Raw genomic sequence first — 25,449 nt, forward strand, 5'->3', positions numbered from 1 at the left:
ACGCACCGAAGATCGTTCTGTGATCCGCGATAGCTAGATCCTCTCTCTCTCTCTCTCTCTCTCTCTCTCTCTTCTGTTTCGCTCGATTTCACATCCGACACCTGCAATTCAGTCGGATATCCTCGGAGAGAGCGATCCGGGCTCATATCTCGGTAACGCCGGGATCCAGCAGACGTCGATTGTTCCCTTTCGCTCCGATGGATCTCTCTCATTCTCTGCCTCTCTCTTCCTCTCTCTCGCTTTCTCTCGCTTTCTCTCTCTTTCCAGATCCCGGCCGTCTTTTTTCCCCGCTCAATCTTCGGTATCGAGTGCCACCGGTTACTCACCGAAATTAAATTCCGATTTTCGGTTCCCTCCCAAAGGATTCCGCACTGCGAACCTTCCCGACGAGAGTCCGACTGTAATCAAATCAGGAGGACTAAACAAAAAAAAAATTGTTACCGCCTACGGGAACGGGTAACACAGTTTTCCACTTTATTTGAAGAGGCGTAAATGAATTTGATCGAGAGCTGCGTCGCGATCGAATAAATAACAATCGAATGTCTGAAGAGGACGATATTGTTGGAGATTATTTATAGAAGATGACACGTTTCTGTACTTTATTCGAAAATACCGGGGGAAAAATGAATATGCTTCGAAGAGTTTGAACGCGGCTGCAGTAAAGGCTCCCTTATCCGAACATTTTTAGATGCGATATCCTGATTCCTATTTAATAGTATTGTTGCGAATTACACCATTTCTCTCGCGTCGCGGCATTTTACTTACAATAAAGAATATTAACTATAACACAATTCGATACAATAACAATTCGGATCTTTCAGAAGTGGGATGTTGATCGTTCGACGGTCCGATCTCGACTCTTCGATTGTCCGTTGATAACACGCCTCCGTGGCAACCCCATTTTCTAGTATTCTTTAAGAAGTTGTTCACAACAGGGCAGTTTCACATTACAGCGACTTGATTTGGACAAGTCGCCGTAACAGTATTATTTTTTAAATGTAATTTTTCTCGAAAGTAGACCATTAAATGAGAAAATGTTATTCCCTTTTCTTCAATTTATTTTTGCATGACACTCTATATAAATTGAAAAATTATTAGACAAACCGAGATACACTTTTTTCTTATATTTGAACAGGCGAATAAATGTTTTTCTCGATTGAAAATATTGTCGAAGACCACGAATAAAAGATAACGCAGATGTCTCTTTTATTTGTTTCAACAGCTGAATTATTAGATCTACGCAAATGTTTCCAGAGCTCACTTTGCCCGCGCAAAACACTGCCGCAATGGCGCTGTTGGTCCGGAAACAATTGAAGTTTATCCTGAATGGTGTTCTAACGCGGGGTTGGCCACCGCTGGACCTTATTTTAATAAAACACCCCGGAAACTTTTGTTTTAACCTAGTATTAAATGTCAGAGGAAGTTCGTACGGTTTTCACGACTTGGGAATGTCTACTGTATATACTGAATATTTTATTTCATCCTTTCCCTGAAAATAAACTTTCTACGTACAGCGTCTGTCCCTTCGGGTTGTCCTGCTTTTGTAAAAATAACTCCGGCGTTGTACGTGCATATTGTCAAAAGTGACGGGGGTTACCGCGGACACGGTAAAATAATATATTATTCCGCGGCATGTAAAATTGTAATGAATCGCGCAACGCTTCCCCAAATCAATGCCCGAAATCCAACGTCGGACGTCTAATTAAGCATTTATTTGACGTTAACATTTCGCTTGCGGGAAATTGCAAAGATCATAAAAAAACGATCTGTTCGATTCTATTCTGCCAATCCTTGACGAAACAAAAATAAAAATACCAAACACTGGACAAACTTTTTAGAACTTAGAAAAATGTAGACTAAGAACTTTAGAAAAAAAAGACGACGTCGTCGCTGTCGCTGTCAAAAATCCTGACGTCTCCCGTCGTCAGAAATTCGAGGATGATACACAAAAATTCGCGCTATCGCCATATCGAACCAATAGCGATCACTCACACCCTAAATCGCAAACAATACTGATCCCCTGTCTATCCCCTTCCCTCGCTCAGGTAAACCGGTCACGTAAAGCAATCCAGCAACAACCCTCGTTCTTTTTTCTTCTTTTTTTTTACACCGAAAGGTATCGCAGTCACCGAAATCCCACGTCGATGCGATTTTTCCCCCGGTTAATTTGCTTGGCTTTTCCGCGGCGTCGCGGCGGGGCGGGACAAATCGGTCAAACAAAATCAAGGCGCAAATCCTCGGGCAAACACCGAGGGCCCATGACTTTCCCGCGTCGCCAATTGTTTGCTGAACTCTCGTTACTCGGCGCCCGGTGTTTGCCCCGCGAAAAATATTCCTTTTTTTCGCGCTGCGACGGCCGAAAGAGAGGACGGCCTCGTCGTTGGAACGCGAGGAAACCCCGAAAACGTCGGCTCGGCTCGCGTTAACTCGTACAAAGTATCTCGTGATTCGAGATAGTTTCGCGAGCTTTCGGTCGGATCCGAACCGATTCTTGGATCCTCCCACAGTTCCAGTTCGCAGTTCCAGAACGAATTTCGGCGGCGCGCAGAAAACCTCTCGAGTCCGCGCGCGTTCCCGGCGCATTACGACGTTAACAATCGCATAAACTCCGTGAAAGGCACGGTTTCCCCGCAGGATTGCGTGTCGGACGACGAAAGCTCGATTAGCGGTTTAACGAGCACGTTAATTCAAGAGAAACTGGCTTGTTGGCTATTTGCCTCTCGGCGATCCCGCGTTCGCCGTTCGTTTCAGGCGATTGTTTGTGCTATACGATCCCCATATTTCGTGCTCGATAGCCGGCTTACAAGGCGCCGTGGCTGCCTTTCTCTCTCTCTCTCTCTCTCGCCTCTCTTTTTTCGTTTTATTATTTTCACTGGGGATTTTTTTATTGTTGTCGACGCGGGGTCGGATTTAAAGGAAACGTCGTTTATTCTTGACAATAAAACGAAAGGTCGTTCTTTTTTATTGTTGTTAGCGCTGGCTGTTCCGGCTGCCATTCGAAGTCGAACGTACGGCTTTAGAATTTTATGCCGCTTTCTTGCCTTCGTTCACCACGATATTTGATTATTTTAGCATTTCGCCGCAGTCGAAGTGTTGACATCGTTAATAATACCAGAAATTATCTGATCGAAATTATTGGAATACAGAGATAGTTCGCTAATGCCAGGTGAAAAGGTTAAACCAATCGTCTATCGCCGATAATGGAGTCGAAAATGAATAATCGACTGTTTACGAGACCGTAAATAACATTATTAACACCACATATTTGCGATAGATTTCATCGGAATTGCGTTCGCCGTTGTTTGCCGAATTCTATTACCTAATTACGAAAATGGCCGAACAATAATGGTAAATATTAGCGTTGTGCCTGTATCGTTTACTTCTAGCAAACATATACACGTGTAACGATAGTTACAGAATTTACCTTTCCACGGTCAGATTAATTTATGGTTATATCTGGTAAACTTCCGCAACCTTGACTATGGGAACGATCTAGCAATGCGACCCATGGGGAAAGGGTTGCAAGACGCTGCGCGTCCGACCGTTGCTCGGCTCTTCCCCTTGCCTCGAACGAAACTGCAGGGAAGTCCGATGATCCAAAACCCAAGAGACACTGCACTTTGGAACACAGCTATCGCTTTATCGTTTCTGCATCCAATTTCTAAACGCGCGAACTTAGTTGTTCGCACGGTGGATGATCGGCGCGTGTATCTGTTTTAGTTTTCCGCAGCGGAATGAAAAACAATTCGGCGGTTCGAGGAGATCTGTGAAAGAAATCGTTGGATCTGTTAGAGGGTTACAGCGTTTAAGAAACACGTCGGGCGAAGCTAGCTGTCGCGGGAATTTATAGAAAGGATAGCTTGTTAGATCGCCGAGGATTTCACCTGTGCCGGATCGTTCGAGTTATCGGGGTGACGTTGAACGGTCGGGAAAAACGACAGCGGTGGATCGGAAGCGACGTCGCCTTTTATTTCTAATGGAGAGAGAAGAACTGTTTCCCGCCGGGGGCGTCTTCTGCCCCCGGTACAGCCGCAATCTATCACGATTATCCTCTAAATCTATAAGAACGATAAAAGATCGCATTTGTCGGGGACCGTGGCGCGCACCCATTGCCACCGTAATTTCTGTCGTTGAACGAGATTCCATTTGCCGCTCTCCCCGCCTCTCTTCCGGCTTCTCTCGCATTCCGAATCTCTCCCGAGTTGCAGACCCGAGCCAGACGTTGCCCTTACACCGACGCCGCTTTCCGAAAAAGCTGACAGTTTAAGCCGACGCGCGTCGCCGGAACTGACGAGGCTCGGCAAACTTGCTGAACTGTTCACCATTAACCCGCCAACTAGCAACATCCATCCCCGAAAATTATCATGCCCGGGCGTCCTATTTTCTGCTTTTATAATTGAAGCGAAACGTTCCGCGAAAAGTAGCCGTGACGCCGCAAGCTTTCTAATTAGACGAAATCCGGCCGTGTTTGGAAACGTCCGAAAAGTTTCGAAAATATCAGCCGTCAGCGCTCGAACAAAACGCCGACGTTTAAAAGCTCGTGGCGAGCTGCACGGCGAAAATTGCGGTCTTAGTGCACGCAGGATCTGCACGCTTCGGATACAGGACAGCTTATGGATTGATAGATTAATGGGAAGACGATACCATCGGGTTCCATGCGCGCGGTTCAACACGTGTCGATGCTAATGGGATATCTCTGATACTTGACAAGACTATCGGTTTCGCCGATACATCCGCAACGTTGCTTACAATTAGACGCATTATGACACGCCGTTCAAGCCCTGCCTTCCATCGAACGTCTCGTCGCCGCCTTCACGCAATTAATCCCGCAATTAACGTAACCCATATTCTGTCCAATACTTTTCTCTTTCGAAAGTCATCTGCTGGAAAATTGTTCGATATATGAAAGCACCTGATCATGCTGTCGACGCTCAACAAATCAACGACACTTTGAATCCGCTGATACAGCAAGGAGCCAAAAGTCACTCCCACGGCAAGCCCCGCCCCCGAACAACACCGGAGCCCCGCGATAGAGCAATCAGCGTCTTCAACCAGCTCCCCACTCCGGATCTAGCCGCCCTCGTCCCCCCTTCTTCAGTTCACCACGTGGCTCTCGAGCTCAGAAGTCAGCTCCGGATAGCGAGACGAAGCACCGCAATTTTTCCCAGGATTTCGCTTCCCACGGGGTGATCGGGGAGCAACTTGTAAGCGGCTTAGCAAAAATGGCATTTAAACAAAATCCGGAGCGGATCGTCGCCGCTTCGATCGCAGTCTTCGAGGCTGGGCGCCGGTGTCGGCCTGCAAGTTTCCCGGCTCTGTAATCGCAGTTTAATTAGTTGGCTGTGTAACGATCGGAATTTCGCAGCCGCCCGTGCTCGGTGTGCTTCAATTAATTTCAAACTACCCAAGAATCCGTATCGAGGAACCGGGGAGGAAGGGAGGCAGACCGGTGTTTATGGTGTCTGACACCGGATCGAGCTTTTCCCACGAAGAAGCTGCTATTTCGCAGCTGCACCGCCGGCACGCGGTCAAACGGGCAAAGCCGGAAACAGAAGCCCGAAGTTTTGATTGAGCCGCGGCCTATGGGGAGCATCGGCGCCCCCTCGATCTAATACCATAATCGAGTAGGCGTCGGAGTCTGCTCCAACTTCCGGCGAGAGCTCTCGAAGGAGTCTGACCGCGGATCGCAGATGTGACAAGCCGATTCGAGACGGCTCGGCCCCGAGATTGCTCCAGCTCTCTCACAAGAGAATCGTACGCGGCGCGGCCCGTGCTGCTTCGGCCTTTGAAAAGCCGGCCGAAGTTCGCCAATGTGTCTCATTTCGACCAAAGACAGAGCACTGTTTCCCGCGGACGTGGCCGGATTCCGGATGGCTTCGCAACTCGGCGGATTTCTGCATCCGGAACATGCGATCCGATTCGGAACAAGAAATAATTGGAACCAGGATTATCAAGCGATCTCTCGGTTTCCGCAGTTTTTTATTTCATGGAAATATCTTTCGCTGCTTTCTTAACATTTATATGAACTAATCTATAGATATTTTTATAGACACTTCATTTAAATGGTTTCCACATTTCACCCGATATTTGATCAGAGTTCTATTTAAATACATTTCGAAGACCTCGCTGAGATATCGTTTAATGCTTTGACCAGAATTCCATAGAATTTCATTTCAACAGCCTCGACGAGAATATCTCTCAACATTAAAACTCCCGAGCCCGAAACGCGACTAATATACAGGATGTCCCAAAAATGTCTCGCAATCTGGAAATGGGAGGTTCCTGAGGTCATTTGAAGCAACTTTTTCCTTCGTGAAAATTTTCTTCGAGGCTTCGTTTACGAATTATTAACGAAAGACACTGACCAATAAGAGGCGAGCTCGGCTGGCGCACGGCGGCCCAGCCAACGAGTGCACGGAGCCCGGTTCCCCTCATTGGCTCGGCCGTCTCGCGCCAAATGATCTTGCCTCTGATTGGTCACTGTTTTTCGTTAATAATTCGTAAACGAAGCCACGGATTGCATTTTCGCTAAGGAAAAAGTTGCTTCAAATGACCTCAGGAATCTCCTATATTCGGATTGCGAGACATTTTTGGGACACCCTGTATATCGTTCCACAACAATGACAAGTTTGGACTTATTTAAACTTCCTACGTTTTCGATCATAACACACGTTCGAACGAAAAGATTCGTATAAGAATGTCTGACAAAAACATTTCTGCAGTCATCAGGGACTGTGAAAGAAAAGGTCGGAAACCAGTCATTTTGACTGATTTGATACTTCTGGTGTTAATGCAACCAGATTTGGCGGGCCTCCAAATGTCTTCACTTCCCCTCTTATTTTTGTAAGTAATGTAAAGCGACTGCTGGTGTCCTACGACCGCTCTGTACGAAATCTTTTATCTGTATTTCATCACGCGAAACGGTTCAACCCGTTTATAAACGACTGAATAAAATGTGGACGCATTGCGAAACCGTTATTTTCGCGTAAACTAATTTCGGGGCCGGAGGAGAACGGCGTCGGTCCGCAAGATCAAAGGCTATCCAGGTGACCGGTTGTAGGTGGAAGAAGGAGCTTCAAAGCCGGTGGTCCAGCTCCGAAAAATCGGACGGCGGTGTGTCGTCGACGTGGATATTGAAAGTCAAGAATAAACGAGGCTCGCGGCTGGTTTTCAGCGGCGCTCGATACACGCGGCGACGGCGTCGCAATCGGCGTCGGCCCGGTGCAAGGTTTATCGGCCCTGACACGTGTTACGGCGACGGCTACGATATCAGGGTGTGCGAACGAGACAAAACGCCGAGGCGGGCTACATCCCAAGCCTCGATCGCCGGCCGATCGAAACCCCTTTGATCAAGTAGCGGTAAACATTCTCCCAGGTCACGGATGAAAGCGCGGCCCCTGTTTTCCATCCTACGCTCCGGTCTGGCCACGAAATCCCAGCCCTCTCTCTCTCTCTCTCTCTCTCTCTCTCTCTCTCTCTCTGTTTCTGTCCCTCTCTGTCTCTCTCGCTTGCAGGTTTTCCGTCTCCCTCTCGCTCGCTTTTTACCACACTTTTCCCACCGGCTAAATATAGCTGGTGAAAAATTGCTAAATCGTTTGCATCGAGTCTCTCTCGCTCTCTCTCTCTCTCTCTCTCTTTCTATCTCTCTTTCTCTCTCCTTCTCTTTCGATCTGGCTTTCTCGCCTCGTTCCGAGCGAGCACCGCTGCGAAATGATTGACAATTACGTGGAACAGGGAAATTATTCCGGCACCGTAGCCGGAGAGACGCTTCGTTCGATTCCACGGAGGAAATACATCGCTCGTTGCTCGTTCAGGTGTACAGAACCCGGTAATGGATTGCGTTTGGAAACTGTTTTTGGAATTGTTCCCGGTGGTAATTAAATACCGTGGCACCACCACCGTGGGCCGACGCACGCGTCCGTGCCGATCCGCGCGATGCGTTACGGTTTGCGGCTCGGCAAAGGCTCCTTTTGGCCGGTCAGAGAAATGTACGGTTCTGGGTTGTTTAATTTCATCCACGAAGGTGCCATGCAGAGTGAGAGTTATTAAACCGCTCACGCCTGTTCATGGACGATCGTTGTTACACGGTGGGAAGAGATTGCCGCGGGATCGATGCGTATAAAATTGTTATGACGTTCGTTCGGCTTTACTATCTCTCTCTCGCGCGCGCGCGGTGTAAGTAATATATTATTTTTAATTTTAGTCGACGCTCGTTAAATCCTGCCGTTTTTCTTTCCGTTATCACGCCGGGATCACGCGGCCAAACAAATATGCCGAATTTATTACACGGAAAAATTGCAAAACGTTGCGGAATGAAACGAATGGCGGTCGTATTTCTGAAAGCTCGATTGAATGGAGTGACGTTTGTCTCCGAGCCATAAAATGTACAGTAAGAGATTGCGGATACTAAAACAAAATTGGAGGTTTATGCGCGATTCCGTCAACCGATTTTATTATGAACACAGAGCTGTAACGTTTTATCTTAAAGAGACGAAGATACGGCCGTGATACACGTTCCTAACGAGCTTCCTCGGTCTTTTCAGTTCCGAATCCTCGGGTGTCGCGAGACGGAAAATTCTGATCGAAGCGACTGCATCGACAGCATCCCGTCGACGAGAAGATAGAGAAACCGCGAATAATTGATTCGCGACACACTGTGCCGAAATAATTAATCGTCTGACAATCGATTCAGCTCACCGGTCGCATCGGTGTTTCCTACTTCCCGATAAACCTCCGCGTTCCTCGATGGCCGAGATCGAAACGGGCGCAGAATGGAAGCTGATAAATCAACAACGCTTATCGACGCGTTTTACGAGGCCAGTTTCCTCCATTAAAGTCTCGCTCTGTAATATGCGGGAGCGGAGGTCACGGTGCGTTCGCAATAAAATGGTGCAGTTCGTCGGGGCGACACGTGGCCTCCCATAACTTTACGTCTCGGGCACATTTCTACCCGGCCGGGACTTTTACACACTCGGACAGTTAATTTAACTTTCACTCCGCTCTCTTGCGGACTATTCGCATCGCAGACTTTTTCGTTAATACTCGTCCGTTTTCATTTTACGGTTCGATTCGTCTAATTATTATATTATTCGTAAATTTCGTGTTTCGATGAGACGCATCGAACGGCTATAAAAATGACGAATTTTGCTCCGGTCGAATAAATTGTTAAGCTGTCGGCAACAGGTTGCAAAGAATCCTTTCTCCTTTTATTCGACGAAGCTTTCAATTATCCGGGAAAGCGATGCAGAAAACCAGGCAGCGGTGTCGAAGTTTCCATTTTGTTCCTTTTTGGAAAAATCTTAGAAGCTATTATATAAGTTTATAATTCAGTCTGCCGATTATTAAACGACAGCGTAGTTCTTCTTGTCCGCTCATCCTCGATGGTGGTGGATTCACTCTGGTTACCTTCCTGTTCATAAATACTCGATCGCTTGTGTGGCTTGCGGCTTAGCCCGAGCTAAGAGCTTTCTGCATCTATTGTTTTATAACTGTTGGTTCATTATTTCTTGCTTCGTCTACCATGTTTTAGCTGTATTCGTTGGCGGACCATTTCGACGACAATGTAACAAGATGATTTACAATCTCAGTTATTAATTTATTCAACATACTTCTTAACGTACCCCCGCTTAGACATGTTAGTTTTTCTATAGAACGATGATGAAATATGTGGAAGTTTATACGAATTGCCAGAAACTAAAGAGTCAAATAGCAATACAGTAAATTCTCCCTAATATTTTCCATCAGCCTGGAAAAAAGAGGAGAAATTTGGGAAATGGAAATACGATTATTCGAACTTGGTGGATTATTTTTATAGTTTCCGATTGTCAACGATTACAAAAACGAGCTTCAAGGCTCAAATAATCGCATCTCCGCTTCCCAAATTGTCCATTTTCGTTCACAAGCTGCAGGAAAATTAGGGAGAATTTACTGTACTCATATTTTTGGTCCAAATGGATCCGAGCCCAGCTGTGCAAGTGTTAATCCTTGAGCGGACTATCGATTAAAATGGTTTCGTGGGCTATTGCTGGGTAAACCAGTCGGTGCTCTGAGTAGACAGTATAACGTGTCCATCAACCTGTTAGATCACCTAATCCTCTCCGACCGGCTAATCGAACCAAGTCATACCAACGTCCATCTCTTGTTCCAGGTGGCAGAAAGAACTGAAACCGAACCAGGACAGAACTTTCGAACCCTCGTCCGTGGGCAACCCACCTGAAACCTGAAGTAGCCCACCTGGAGGCAGGATCCAGGCGCGAGCATCCCCTCGAAGAAGGTGCCGAAACAACTGACCGATGTCTTGAGCAACTGGATCGCGCGGGCGGCAGCGATTTCCGAAGGAAAAATGAGAGGGCACGGGGGGATGGGGCGTCGAAGACGGGGTCCGGACGAGGCAGCCTGATGCGAGCGGGGGTGAGCTTGTGAAGGGGGGTGTGTCGGGCAGCTGAGCATCGCCCGCGGGCCGAAAAATGAACGAGACCGCGGTCTATCTGCTCGGATCGGAAGAAGAGGTAAACGTGCCGAGCAAACAGCTGAACAGGACGTTCTACACCGCGAGCTACCCGCCGCAGAACACCAGCTACGACGAGCTGTGGCATCTGGCGACAGACAGGGCCGGCCTGGCGATCATTCTCTTCCTGTTCTCGGTGGCGACCGTGTTCGGCAACATGCTGGTGATCCTGGCGGTGGTGCGCGAGCGATACCTGCACACGGCGACCAACTACTTCATCACGTCGCTGGCGTTCGCGGACTGTCTGGTCGGTTTGGTGGTGATGCCTTTCAGCGCGATCTACGAGGTCCTGGAGAAGCGTTGGCTGTTCGCGCACGACTGGTGCGACGTCTGGCGTTCGTTGGACGTGCTCTTCTCCACGGCGTCGATCCTGAACCTGTGCGTGATCAGCCTGGACCGGTACTGGGCGGTCACCGACCCGTTCACCTACCCGCGCAAGATGACCCGTCGCCGGGCCGCGATCCTGATCGCGATCGTCTGGATCTGCTCCAGCGCGATCTCCTTCCCCGCCATCGCCTGGTGGAGAGCCGTCCGCACCGAAGAGGTCCCGGAGGACAAGTGCCCGTTCACGGAGCACCTTGGCTACCTGATCTTCTCGTCGACGATCAGCTTCTACGTGCCGCTGTTCGTCATGGTGTTCACCTATTACAAGATCTACCGGGCCGCCGTGATCCAGACGAGGAGTCTGAAACTAGGCACCAAGCAGGTGATCATGGCCTCCGGCGAGCTGGAACTCACTCTGAGGATGCACCGCGGCGGCGGGACCAACACCGACGCGAGACACCTGTTCCGCACCGCTTCGAGCACACCGGAGGACCTCCAGGACCTCGAGGAGCCGCTCACGGCGATCCACAACAACTGTCTCACCAGAGTACCGTCTACCAGGATCAACAAACAACACCTGGGAAAGAACTTCTCCCTGTCCAGGAAACTGGCCAAGTTCGCCAAGGAGAAGAAGGCGGCGAAGACCCTCGGCATCGTGATGGGCGTGTTCATCGTCTGCTGGCTGCCGTTCTTCGTGGTGAACCTCTGGTCCGGGTTCTGCTCGCAGTGCATCTGGCAGGAGGAGATCGTGTTCGCCGCGGTCACGTGGCTCGGCTGGATCAACAGCGGCATGAACCCTGTCATATACGCCTGCTGGAGCAGGGATTTCCGAAGGTGAGTCTCTCTACGTAGATCGTTTCTCATCCGTCGGGGACTGCTACGGGAAATTGCATTATCTGACGACGACGACGACGACGACGGGGATCTTGGGATCTTCAGGCCGCATGGGGAGAGTAACTGTCAGTTTCGGAGATAGCTGACGTTGTATCCTAGGTTCCACCGAGAGGATTCGATGAAAAGGCGAACGATGAACGGATTCCACATGCAGATGTTGATGTCGATGCCCTTCTGAACAGGGACGATGCGACGTGGTTCGTCTTTTGTTAAAATGATTAGATAGAGGAGTCGTGACGAAGTTCGATCGACACTGTTCGATACCTGACGAACTTCTTGGGCGTGTTTAAAAACTGAAAAGTGGTAACGTGAAGAGAGGATGTTCCGTCTGAAACTGGTTCGTACTCTTAACCCTTTGCACTCGAAGCCATTTTAACTGTAAATCTAAATTAATTTTTAATTTAGATTTAATTTAGATTTACATTATTTAATTTAATTTTTAATTTAGATTTACTTTAATAAAGTAAAATTTAAGTAAAATGGAAATACCATAAGTCAAAAAAATTAATTTAGATTTACAGTTAAAATGGCTTCGAGTGGAAAGGGTTAAGAGTATGAACCAGTTTCAGGCGGAACATCCTCTCTTCATATTACTGTATTAAGTATATATATAACATAAGTGTTTCTTTAATATCTATATTAATCTATTTACTTAAATTTTTATTTAAATTTAGTCTTGCGACTCATACAACAGTTAGACTCTTAACAATATAATAATATTATAATATATATATTATAATCTATATTAATCTATTTACTTAAATTTTTATTTAAATTTAGTCTTGTGACTCATACAACAGTTAAACTCTTAATAATGTTTTACATCTAAACTTTGATAATATAAAAATTGTCTTGGAACGTGATATAACAATTTTTTTTTTTAGTGGTGCCTCAGAGTCGCCACTCGAGTGCAAAAGTTAATTGTGTAATCCTGGTTATATATACAGGGTGGGTCGTCCAAAATCATCCAAAATGTTATTCTCTTTTCTCGCGACTGATTTTTGCACCCTGCCTGTATTGCAAAAATCTACATCTTCGTAGAACCAATACGATTGTCTAGTCAACTTTCTGGTCGCATCACGAATCCACTTTCAAGGCCGGGAATGGCGATATCGCTATCAGCATCGGAAAACTGATGATGCCGGCATTCGGAGGTCCTTGATCCGGCCACAGGCATGCCTCGTCATTAGTCCGGATGCCTGAGGTAATACGGAAAGTCGCTCTTGAACAAAGGGTGAGCGACCGGCGCGCGTATCGATGCGGTATCGGCACGCTATCGATACAGCAGCGAATACGGCATCGAGTTGTAGCGTTTTGTTATCGAGCGAATGCACGGAAGCCGGGGGCACGTAGCCGGTGCGCCTCGTAATTTAAGAGATGCTCGCCGTGTTTGTCGCCTAATCGTGGATAAGTAGCCTCCGCTCGATAGTTCCGCCGGAAACCGTATCGGTCCTCTAATCTGGGTTCAACTGGGAGCTTCTGCGCGTTTCTGCCTTCTGTCCCTTTCCTGTCCGGGGATTTCGCAGGTCCTTTGCGGAGAACGTTCCGCGCCGCTTCCACGCAGGAACTCCGGAAAATTGACTCCGGGAAATATTTACCGACTATACGAGCCGCGTCACCGGTCGGTCGTTAATTCCCGGTTTTAAAGCGGCCCGGATGCGTGGATTAAGGACCGGCTTGATCATTCCTCCTTTCGGATCAGCGTCAAACTACACCGGATCTCTTTACGAGACCCTCGGCGACGTTACGAGCGTGTTTTACGAGGACAAGGGATGGCCGCGTCGATGGGAACACCGGTGTCCCAATTGGCGGCCTTGTATTTCCGAAACTGCTTTATCCATTGTCCCGCGACTCCTGCCGCCAGGATCCTTAATTGCCTGATTCACGGGTGCTTACACTATGGTTCGCCGAATTAAATCGCGTGGAACTACATCTTTTAGTAGCACGTTCCGTTTCCTTCGTCCCTGCGCATTAGACATCCGCATTCGAATATTGTTCTCAACCGGACTGCAGATTTTAATCCTTAGGGGACCAAAACTATTTCCGGTTTACACACTGCGAAGGCCAGATTGGTTTTCAGACGAAGAGAAATTTTTTACTGACAATTTTTGTATCAAATATAGAGAAGAGATATTCATTTTTTAAATAAAACTTCGTCGATATATTTTCACCGAAACAATCGTGCCTATTCTTCCAATGTTTCCTGCCAGATTGTACGGTTTTATTGATTTCTGCCGCGTGTATGGCGGCATCGGACCGTTAAGGGTTAATTATACAGTGCCATTATGAACTTTATCCACTCAAATATCTTGCTTATTTCAAACAATGCAAGAGACTGTTACTTAAAAATTCAATATCGTTAGAAATGTTATAGAATGCCTGATCGAGAGAGTATATATTTCTCCTCGTTCACGATTCGTCTAAACCGGATGGTTTTATGCGTTGATAACAAAATTAAGCAGGTAACATTTGAAGCCGCGGGAGCATTAGGTGCTACTCCAGCCTCGCGACGGCATTAAATGCAACATATTCCCCGGTTAGCATGTATTTCATTTCACGGAAATAAATACGTCAGGATTTGGCGCAGTCGGCTGGCTGGTGAATAATGTCTATAATTATACGCTCGCTCTTTCTCCTCCGCCAACGAGACGAATCCGCGCGAATCGGTCGCTCCTCCTTCTTAATGAGACGACCGACTTAAGAGCCTTCCAGACCTTTGTACACGATTAAGTCGCAAGCCGGCGACTATTTGCACTGAACTTCCGCCCGCACGTTCCGAGTTCCGGGCCATTCATCGGGGAATTACTCGCGCGATAACGTCGCGTACTCGTTAATCGTGTGGACCCAGGTGCACGGGGTGTTACTGATCGACAGTCAACCTAATATTGGTTGTTCGACGAGTGAACGATCTTCGACACCGCGAAAATCTGCGTATCGTCGATTGCCGCCGCTCCGAGCGTGTTCGCTCGAAACACGTCTGCCGGAACGAGTACATTGTCACGCAACGCTAATTATTAGGCTACTAATCATTATGCAAGTTCCCTGCTTTCCAAACTGTCTTTTGGCGCATCGAATTTAACGGCCATCACCGGCTTCGTTTTATCGCGTTTCTGGCACGCTTGCACATATGCGGAAAATTCGGAGGGTTCTAATTACTAGACCTGCCAAAGAGCAATGCGACGTTTCCCAATCGATTGCCTAATTTTGAAATATTCAAGGCGGCTATAATTTTGTCTGTATAATCGAGGAATGTCCGTAGAAAACAATGCAAGTGCCATAAATGTAATTTTTTAGGAGAAAGAGAAAACACTGCTATTCAGTCAAATTATTAACGAAACTTGTTTTATATTTGTCTTTACGTGTGTATCTAAGAGAGCGATAGATTAAAGACATAATCAAGTCTTTTATTTCTTACGACAATAATACATGAACTTATGGAAAAAGGAATCGTTCTTAGAAAAAAGCTTCTACGTGCCAAACTATCGCAAATTGCTTCGGAATATCAAAATATAGAGAGCATATAAAAATATAAAATATATTTCTGTGACATGATGTCTTAATTTTTAATTAGAAGGTATTGCAACAATTTCGCTTTTATGATAAAAGCAGCTAACATTATTTATAACAATTTATCAAAATATATTGCAGTTAAACGATGCACTACCGTATTCCAATCGGCACATAGAACAGTTTAAGAAGAAATAACCAAATTTTTCAATTTCAGCTTCTGTATTTTTTTCAATTACGCGGATCAATTCGAATTAATACCTTCGTGTCGCATAAATAGCTCGCGAAAAGCGATTCGATCGTATATCGTTCCAAAGAAGACGCTGAATAAACTCCGTCTCGCCGTAGTATAAACTTTCCCCGCGCATCTTATCGGATATATTCTTTGTTTTTTATCGTCTGCTCCCCACCCCCGCCCCTTTAGTCAGTTCCAGGCTCCATCGAATTCTATTTACTGGCTACACCAGATAGATATTTGCGGGCATGGGCAACGGAGAACGGCTCTCGTGTCCTACCTTCCGCAAAAACCCGATTCCGACGGATTCAGAGGCGGTTTAGCCGCGCGACAATTATCTACCGGGCGACGGAACAGCTGGACACGCCGCGATCAATCCAGAGAATTCTCAGCGATGCTCGAAATCAAATTAATGGATCCGCGATCGGATAAACACCGAAAGATATTCGATCGTTCGCCGAGGACGACGTCGACATATTAGCCTTTTCGGGGCTCGGTGAAGTTGATTGGAAGGACACTTTTGACTTTGGATGGCTCTGGTACAGCCGAAGGGAATGACTGAGTGGCCATTGGCGTGCTACAGGTTCTCCTTTGTTTCCCTTTTACGCGAACCGTGAATGGACGACACGTATTTTTTGAGGGTTTCTACCTTCCCCCTCTTTTGGCTGCGTGTTTTTTTACAGCAGTTTCGAGCTCAGATTGCGCAGATCTTTCTGTCATGCAAGATTCTGGTCGTTCTTCGACGGGATTTCGTTGTTATTTTTATACTTTCGTATTTATATTTGTATATTTGTATATTTATCCGTATATCTGCAACTTGTATTTATATTTACATGTGCTATATAAATGTGTAATATGTACTCCGGTATTGAATTCAATTCAATTCAATTCAATTATTCTTCAGATACTATTTTCGAACGTCGAATCTTGAATGCAGCGATGCTATTGCGAATCTGCAAAATATGCACGCTATCGTAAAGCTTCGATAGCTGCACGCTATTGCAAGTTTTTGAAACATGCACGCTGTTGCAAGTCTTCGATATCTGCACGCTATTGCAGCATCAGTAACACCGGTTGCTATATCGTCTAATTTATCGACGAGCGATTTGTTATATTAACGCCGGGTTTACGGAACCCGTCAAAATGACGGAACACTAATTTTTTAATTGACGATTATTCAGCTTGTAAAGATACATTTATGAGTTAATTATTCACTGTATACGTTACTCGCGGCATATGTTATAATAATACTCGCGAAAAATCAGAATAAATGCCTTATTGTTATTTTTATGAACTAATATAAAACTGCTGCTTTTAGTGCTCCGCAAATCTATTGTTAAGCGAATTATTGAAGAGAATTACGGGATAAAATCAACTAGCTACGTCTGCGGACAAATTCACGACAAATAAGACTCGACAAATAATTGAAGAAATTTCTACAATATAAAGAGAAAAAATTGTAAAATCAACTGAAGATAAGGGATGATATTCAATTGATGATAGGGGAAGATAAATAGTTCATCCTGTTCCTGATCCTGTATTAAATACATTTCTAAAAATTAAAAGCAATAAATACGGAATTAATAATCAAAATCTTATATCAAGGTTACGTCAAGGTAATTCTGGTTTATGTCAAGGTTTACTTCTTCACCAAGTCTCCGCATCAATTTCTTCGAAGGTACTATACTTCACCGAACGTCCACAAACCCAATGAATAAAACCAGGTCAATTATCATAATTGCTGCCAAAAAGTACGACCACCCAAAGACATCCTGCCATCTCGTCTCCGATCGAGTATCAATCGTGCCAAGCGTGCATCGTTAGTCTCTTAGGAGCACTCCGTGGTCGACCTTTCATCTCGCAGCTCCCAGTTGACTGTTACACTTGCAAACGAGTGTCGCCAGCTGCATCGGGTTCGACGGAGGTCCCGTCTACGAAGAACGTAGCGTCGATGGCAGAGTGGTTGCTCGCGAAAGTCGCGCGAGATTGAGACAAATACACCGTAGACGGTCCATCGAGTTAACGTTCCACGCCTCTCTCTCTCTCTCTCTCTCTCTCTCTCTCTCTCTAGAATTTCACTTAGGTACCCGACTCTCCCGGGGGCGTTCGTACACCGTCGTTATTTATCGCTGAACGTCGCCGTCATTTTTCACGGGACGTATTACAAGCGTGCGGCGGCCTGTTCCCGGCCGAAACGCGCTCGGCTGTTCGCTTTCGAAAACGACTTTTTGAAAAATCAGTTCGAGGGTGTCCCGGCTCTCGGTTTAAGCGACGGGGAAGGGGCGTGGATTGATGGGGGGCGAGCCGTTGACCATCGATCCGTGCCGATACACGCGTTTCGCGGAGCGCGAACAACAACGAGAAAAACGAGAAAAAGCGCTGGGAGGGGGAGGGGGGAAACGAGACAAAAATGGACAGGAAGCGAGCCGACCGCTTCTCGGATCGGCTAGGCTCGGCCGTGCGCGGCCGTGACCGGGATTTAATTAAAGGGACGACCAGGCTCGTTAGAGCAACAGGGATTCTTTCCTGATTCGCGCGCCATTCATTCCCCGCCGGAGTTCCCGCGTTCCGCCTTTCTCCGCCCCCGCCGCGTAATTAAATCCCGCTATTTGCATACCTTCCGCTTTCTCTCGTAACTTTGTTCCCAATTATTCGGTGCATCGTTTCGCGTAACGGACGTTCCTTGCTGACTCGGGGGCCACCAGGAAATCAAAAACCTGGGCCGACGCCTTCGAATTTCGTTAGCCAGATTGGAATTGTTCGTTTCACGGGACACTGGTCTGATTAGTTGACAAGAAATCGAGTTCTCCTGATCGAGGAGGTCGGGGTCTTTTCTTCGTCAGAAATCGTACGATTGCTTTGTTTAATTACTTTGTTTAACTAGTTGGGAAGAATGAAGGAGGAACGAAGTCATGAAAAAGATGTTTCTCCGTCGACCGCGATGCTCTATTTTGCGAGCTGAAGCCCTGCCGCGGGTAATCGATCCGACTAATTACCAAGAAACAGCCGAGAACGCGCGGATCGTATATCCTTTTCATCGAACCAGGCTGAATCGCTTTTGGAGATTCGCGGAGGCTTGTGCGGAAAATGGTAATCTGGGAACATTAATCATAAACGAAACTGTAGCTGCGTTGCTCGCCATAGAACCGCCGACAATTAAGTACGTTGGCCAGGAAGTTTTAGGTCAACGAAGCTGTCAAAACGTAGCTATTAGGCGAAGGAAACTAGGCTACGCCGAAAATTGCCTACACGAGATTCGGGGGTGAAACCGCCCGCTATGAATCGGCGGTCACGGAACCATCTTGGAGAGAGAGAGAGAGAGAGAGAGAAACCGGCGGAGATAAAAATTCGTCGCGAGACCGCGATAATAGTAAATCCTCGAGAAAACGTTGAAACTATTTTTATTTTAGTGTGGCGGCTACCTCCAGACCCGTCAGCAAATGGCTCCTCTTCCCGCTAGTAACCGATCCGCCTCAATTCCTATATATACAGAATTCGTCCTTCCTACCGATATCTCAACGTCTAAGGCAAGGGCCCGCTAGGATAGCCTTACTGATGAGTCCTCCAGCGGGCCCCGGACGAAACGTCATTCCCTCTCCTTTTCTCACCCAAACATCCACACAACACTTCACTGCACCGCGACTCGTCAAGAGACAAAGTCCGCGAACGAATAAAGAAGTTTTCCACCGCACACAAGTGTACAAGTAATTTCGAATCATCCTACCCAAATTCGAATCATCCTACCCATCATTTCTCAGAGTGGACAATTTTCATTGGTAAGCGGTCTCTCGTCGTGCTACGTACGAAACGTATCTTTTCTCTCTAGACGCGTGCGAAATCGACGGGGAATAATCTACGATGTCGAGCATGGTCGCGATTCGGAACGGATCCGGAAAAGATTTCGCTGTTTCCCCGGCTGTTCAATCTGCTCCGGACGAATCCGAACGAATCCCGGTTTTGAATCATTTCCGAAACGGATTAATCGTTGTCGCGGGACTGCCCTGTCTCGCGCCTCTTTCGGGAAATTGAACCTTGTCGCAGGTCCCTGCCGGCCCTGAGATCACTCTGTTACACCTGACAGCGGTTTTAATGGAGCCCTCGGGGCTATGGAGCTTACTCCATTCCGACAATTACTATCGGCGATGCCGCCGCCGGTGTGTCCCCGTGTGGTTCCAATTAGGTTTACCGGCGAGATTGAGCAACTTCCTGGAAGAACCCGCGCATACGTTTATCCCGATCGGTCGGTTTTTCGACGAACGAATCAACGGAGCTAATCACCCAAATCAGAGCTTCGAATTTTTCGGTAATTCTGTCGTGAAGCTTCGACGAAAGCTTCGATGCTGCGATCTGGTATAATTAATAAACGGATCTTTACTGCGGATCTTTATTGAAATAAAAATTGTCTGAATCAATTGTAAAAACCGCAACTGAAGTAAACATGTATTTCTGTTTTTAGCAATTTCAATAAATCAAGGAGAATGTAAGAATATTGAATTCTTCTAATGTCTTCATCGTTTGGTATTTCAATCAATTTTAACACTAAACCTACCAAGCAGTAATACTAACTGGCATGTACTGCTTCACAAAAGTGAGAAGACCGAATTTATTTGGAATTTGCAAGGTTTTTATTATAAAACTTGCTCCAATAATATATAACTTATTCAAGCGTTTTCCACGAAAGAGTCTCGCAACTTTGCAGAATTGCAAAATAAGAAAGCGGCCACTTTGACCGCGGTAGGTTTAGTGTTAATATAAATTTACACAATCCGCAGCACAGTAATTATACTGCTTATCGTTGATTATAATAACATTACTAAAAGAAGACTACGTTCTGCATCACTTGGTACACTTTAATTCTACAAAGATGTTCGCAGTTTATTCATTACCAAATATTTGGAATGCTCCGGCAGGTTCATTTCGATAAATTATTTTATAATATTCACGACTCGTACATTGTTCCGAGCATCAACGATTCACGAATTATTTGATAATACCCGCAACTGATGGTTATTACGATTGTTATTTGATCAAAACGTATTTAGAGTTTCTCTTTCGAGTATCGTTTCAATGTACAAATGTTTCGTGGATCGAGGTCGAAATATATTCGTTTCAACGTGGAAACGATTTTCACCACAACTTTCCCATTGTGGACTTTCGCTTTAATGATTAGTTACTGTGTGCGCGGGGGTGAAATATATTGTATCGAGTGATCGGGTGCGTCGACCAAAGAGGGGCTTACCCGGCCAGTGTCATCCAGTGACCTATCTCCTCCAGCTTTGTTATATTAATAAATTAGCCCGTACCGCGATTTGATTCTTATACACATGCATCACCACAGAAGAATACGTAATTGGTAGCGATCTCACATATCGGCAATAATAATTAAAGGTCAAATACGTTTAAATATTCGTGGAGTGATACCATTTCATTTGGCAAGGTCTCCAAAATTAACCCCTTAACGTGCACGCTCGAGTTAACTCGAGCGCACTAAACTGGCCAAACTGTGCACACCCGAGATAATTCGAGCGGCGTTGTACTTTATGTTGCTATAATTTTTCACACTCGAATGCAATCGAGAATTGAAAATAACAATGTGAAAGCAAAAAAAAACAAACGTTTTATTGATATTTATCATTTACATGGGATTGTAAGCTATAACACTTACTTATTCAAGTATAAAATATATCCTTTTTCTACTTATCACTTACAACTTATCTCTTCCTTGTGAGCCGCTTTCCGACAGCGTATTCATATTCAGATTCTGATTCGCTCATTTTTCAATATATATTTTACTAAAATATAATGTAAAATAAAATATAATAATAATAATAATAATAATAATAATAATAACAGTAATATTCTGAAAATTAGAAATCATACCAATTGTATAAATATTTAATATTTTTGTATTTTCGTAATTTTCTTGCCAAGACAACGTTCTAAATTTTGTTTTTTTACATTAAAAAAAATTGATTTTTTTTGGCCGGCCTTTTTCAAATAAACTGTGCATTAAGGGGTTAATCTGCGCGAGAAAAATATTTAAAATCGTAGATTCGTTATTCCGTTCAAAATTGAATTTCTCGAGTTAAACACGTTTAAATATTCATAGAATTATACCATTTTATTTGGCAAGGTCTGCAAAATTAATCTGCGTAAATTCTCAAAAATTATCTATTGACCCAGAATCTACAAAAATGGTCTATTGGTGATCGAAACGATGATCGCTAATGCTCTGAGTCGATAAAAGAGAATACACTCTGTATCATCTCATTTAAATAAAATGATTTCGGCTACTGTTCACGACGCTTTTTCCCGGTGTACCAGCGAGGTCCGCAGCGCAACACCACTAATTGTGGGCAGACATAATAAATTCACGACTGGCCGGTCACGCGAAGAATGCCGCATGGAGTCAAGGTTCCAGGGTCAGAGTCCAGGGGCTGAATTCATGGTTGCCCTCGCCGATCGCGATGGCTTTTCCATCGGAAACCGTGGCCCGGTCGAATCGACGGGCAACAATGGGACGACAGGCCGCGGGATGATAAACGAGCCGGCGGATCCGTCGAAACGGCGTTGCCGTTGGTGCACGGCCCGTTAAAAACGCCTGCATTTCCATCTGCTTTGCATTTCCGCGTTATGCACGGTGCAGGGCCGTGTAAATCACCGGGCACGCGAAAATAAAGCGGCCGCGAGAGTGACGAGGCTCTCTCCCGTTGACTCCGTTAGAACAAAAGGACACGGCGCGCCGGGCCGGTAACGAACGGTAAATTGCTTTTCGAGCCAGCGACGCGTTTAAGGATGACAGGCCGCGAGCGTCGCGGCGCCGCGACGCTTTTCTTCCTTCAGAGGAATTATTTTTCCACGCAGCGCCGCGGCCGTCTGAGCATTCTCTATCCTGCTGGCGGGCTGTTTTAATGAAATACGCGGCGCAGACCCGCGGGCCTCCGACCCGACCATAACCGTATTTCTCCGGCGACCTTCCGTAAACGGATCCTAGGACGCCTCGTCGCGAAAACACTTCAAAGGGCGGCGAATAAGAGCGCGGAATGGGCGAGCCTGCGCGGGGAAGCTCGGGGGGGATACGGCCCATAGGGCGCGCAGAACCGAAGCTACCGTTCGTTGCCCGGCTATTCCGTCGCAACGACCGGCCGATTCCTCGGACAAGACGACATCTTTTACGTTAGACGGTCCAGCAAGTTCTCCGCTGGCCTGCCGCTTCGGAACGGCCGCGTATTTTATCGTTATTTGAACACATTCCTGCTTGCTCGGGCGGGCTACTCGCCCTCAGTTTTCCTCGCTCCTGGCATTATTTTCTGATAGTTCTGTTTGCTCTCCGCTTGTAATACGTTGTTTGATGTCTGAAGAGTTTGCGGTTCACTCTCGGAAAACTGCTGCGTACGACGATTAGAGCTCTTCGTTTGGTCGAACATGCTTCTAACACTCCGACGACACTAAGTTATTAATACGGTGAGGTAATTGTGTAGAATACTTAAATAAAAATACGAAATCTTTTACTTATGAATTTTTCTAAAATTTTGCAACAGTATCATGATTTTTATTTCATATATTATATTATATATTTAATAATATTATTCAGATATTATATTTTTATTTAATATACCAACTTTTGGTATATTATGATAAAATATGTATATGTATATATGGTTATTGTATTGGCGGGTATATTAAAAAATGCTACGGACTGCGAGGGGTTAGTAATATTCCTGACCTTATTTCGAAGGCTGAAAACTATTTTCAAAATTATTCAGACAACTAACCCTCTGATCGCGGACGAGTTTTTATTATTGCGCAATAAAAATGGAATACAAAAGGAGGAATGCAAATTTTAAAAAAGCTAGAATTTTTAGTAATATCGTGTTACATTTTCCGCATACCGTATTATTATTATTATTATTATTATTTCAGCATATTGCATTTAAGAAGAAATAATAAAAGATGCTTAAATGAAAAAAAAAATTTCAAGCCCTAAATTTTATAAAATATTCAGAACGCGAATTCCACGTTGCCCATGGTTAGAGGGTTAAATATTACTCGCATGTGAAATGCGAATATTTAGCACATTAGCTCGAAATCCACCGTTTAGTTTTTTACCTACGGTTGTTTCGTTTTGGTACAGACCAATTTCCAGTGGCAATTTTAACCTCCGAAGAGTATTCTATAGATACAAACGCGGGTTCTGGCTCTTTTTTAAAAATGTTCCTCCCTAAATAGAAAAAGCCGCCGTCTCTCGTGTTCGAATGTTTTCAAATGCACGTTAAATAATTGTACATGGTCGCAATAAGCGGCGCTAATAAACGGTCCACTGGGTACGAATGAAAGTTTCGCAATTAAGTTTCAGAATTTTTGCCCCGTAGTTTTTGCTGCGCCTGGTACCGTGTTGCCTCGCGTGGACAAGTTTCTAACGAGTTTCACGGACCGAAAGCTTCGGCCAAAGGACGAACTCTTTCAGTTACTTGACACGGTACAGGTGGTATTTTCGGGAAAACGTAATTCGATTCTCCCTTAAAAGTGCCGAAAATTTAACGGTCCACGGATAATCCCGTTAGAAGGCCTCCGCAGTATCCGCAATGGTTCCCGACGTTGTGTCCAATGGAAAATCCTTTTTTGCATTGTTTGTGCAACGCAGAAGTTGGACAAAGACACGCGTCTTTGCTAAATATTTTAATAAATTGAAAACCATACAGCATCGACGATTTATAATGCGAAGTTATAACGAGTTATACTGAACGCAATTTCGAAATAATCTCACCCGTGTACATAAATAAATAAATAACATGGAGCAGATTCATCACAGCATAAAATAAATATACATAACCGACCATCTATTTAAAAAAAAATTCTATAAAATACCCGGGGCAGGACTGGTAGCTACAGTATTAATTTCACCGCAAAGCTCGTCAAGGTAATTCCGACTGGCCGCGTAATTCATCCCCGATACTTCATAAGGCGCTTACGAAGAACTCGAGTCAGCCCCCAATAATTTATCCACCGCCGTTGAGTCGATACTGACGCAAACTTTCCCGACGGTGGTGTATCATGTCCTGGTATCAACGAAGTCGCGGCGGCGCGGCGCGTCGTTGCTGAGACAAAGGGGGTAAGAACATCGAACGAACCTAATACCCCATCGAACTCGCTGTCGAAGCTATTAAGAAACACACCGGAGAGGATGGCCGGAAGTTTTCTGAAGGATAGCACGAGCTGCGGCCTCTCCGCGGGGGGCGCGCCGCTGAAAAGATTCCGGACTGCGAGCTTTGTTCTCTCTTCGTCTCTGTGCCGACGTCCAGAGGGTATGGCCGTCCCCCTCGGTTCCTCCGCAGGAGACACAGGTTTTTCCCGGAGAATATTTTTCCGGGCAGCTTTTGTCCAAGCGAACGGGTTATTAAAAGTTCAAGGAGTAGCTTGGGCGCGCGGTGGAACCTGTCCGCCGACGGACTTGCCTCCCTCGGAATCAATGACATCCTCCATTATATCGCGGCCTTTGATCCCACCGACAGCTACGATAAAGGGGGAACTGGGGCGAAGTCTGGGAACCTGGTTATCGCAATGCGGCAGCGAATAAAGCGCGACCAAATCGGGCCTGTATTAGCTAATTGAGCCGGACCCAGTGCTCGCTACCACGATTAAACGTGCTTTGCCTAATTAGCGCGCGGATTAATGCAATCGCAGGCGAACGGAGAGCCCTTGTGAACTATCCGGACCAAGGACACTCTGCATGTGTTAACAATGGTGTACTTTCTTGTTGGGATGGGGCGGACCGTTCCGACAGCGCGACGAATTCCGTTACTTCTTTGTCGGCGGAGTCTGCTTTTTAATTGGATCACGGCGGGACGGCTTTCATTGTGTTTTCGAAAGGGTGATTATGGGGGAGACGCAGTCCTGTTGCGTTCTTGGGGTACTATATTCCTTGATCTCTTTGTACTCTACGTTACTTATGTATGTACAGGGTGTCCACGCCAACACTGAC

General features: G+C 45.8%; 1 protein-coding gene across 5 annotated transcripts in view; it reads left to right on the top strand.

The window, feature by feature from the left end:
* Dop1R2 (dopamine receptor 2) overlaps positions 1 to 25,449 on the top strand; it is a 133,586-nt gene that overhangs the window by 42,885 nt on the left and 65,252 nt on the right. For all 5 annotated transcript variants that reach the window (XR_004492286.2, XM_033483995.2, XM_033484008.2 and 2 more), the window contains one exon: positions 10,148 to 11,665. Coding sequence is in view for 4 of the 5 variants with exons in the window: in XM_033483995.2 (XP_033339886.1) it covers positions 10,467 to 11,665 (1,199 nt within the window). In the remaining variant the exon portion in view is untranslated. The remainder of the gene's footprint in view (positions 1 to 10,147; positions 11,666 to 25,449) is intronic.

The sequence above is a fragment of the Megalopta genalis genome, chromosome 15 (assembly GCF_051020955.1).
Source record: "Megalopta genalis isolate 19385.01 chromosome 15, iyMegGena1_principal, whole genome shotgun sequence".
NCBI lineage: Eukaryota > Metazoa > Arthropoda > Insecta > Hymenoptera > Halictidae > Megalopta > Megalopta genalis.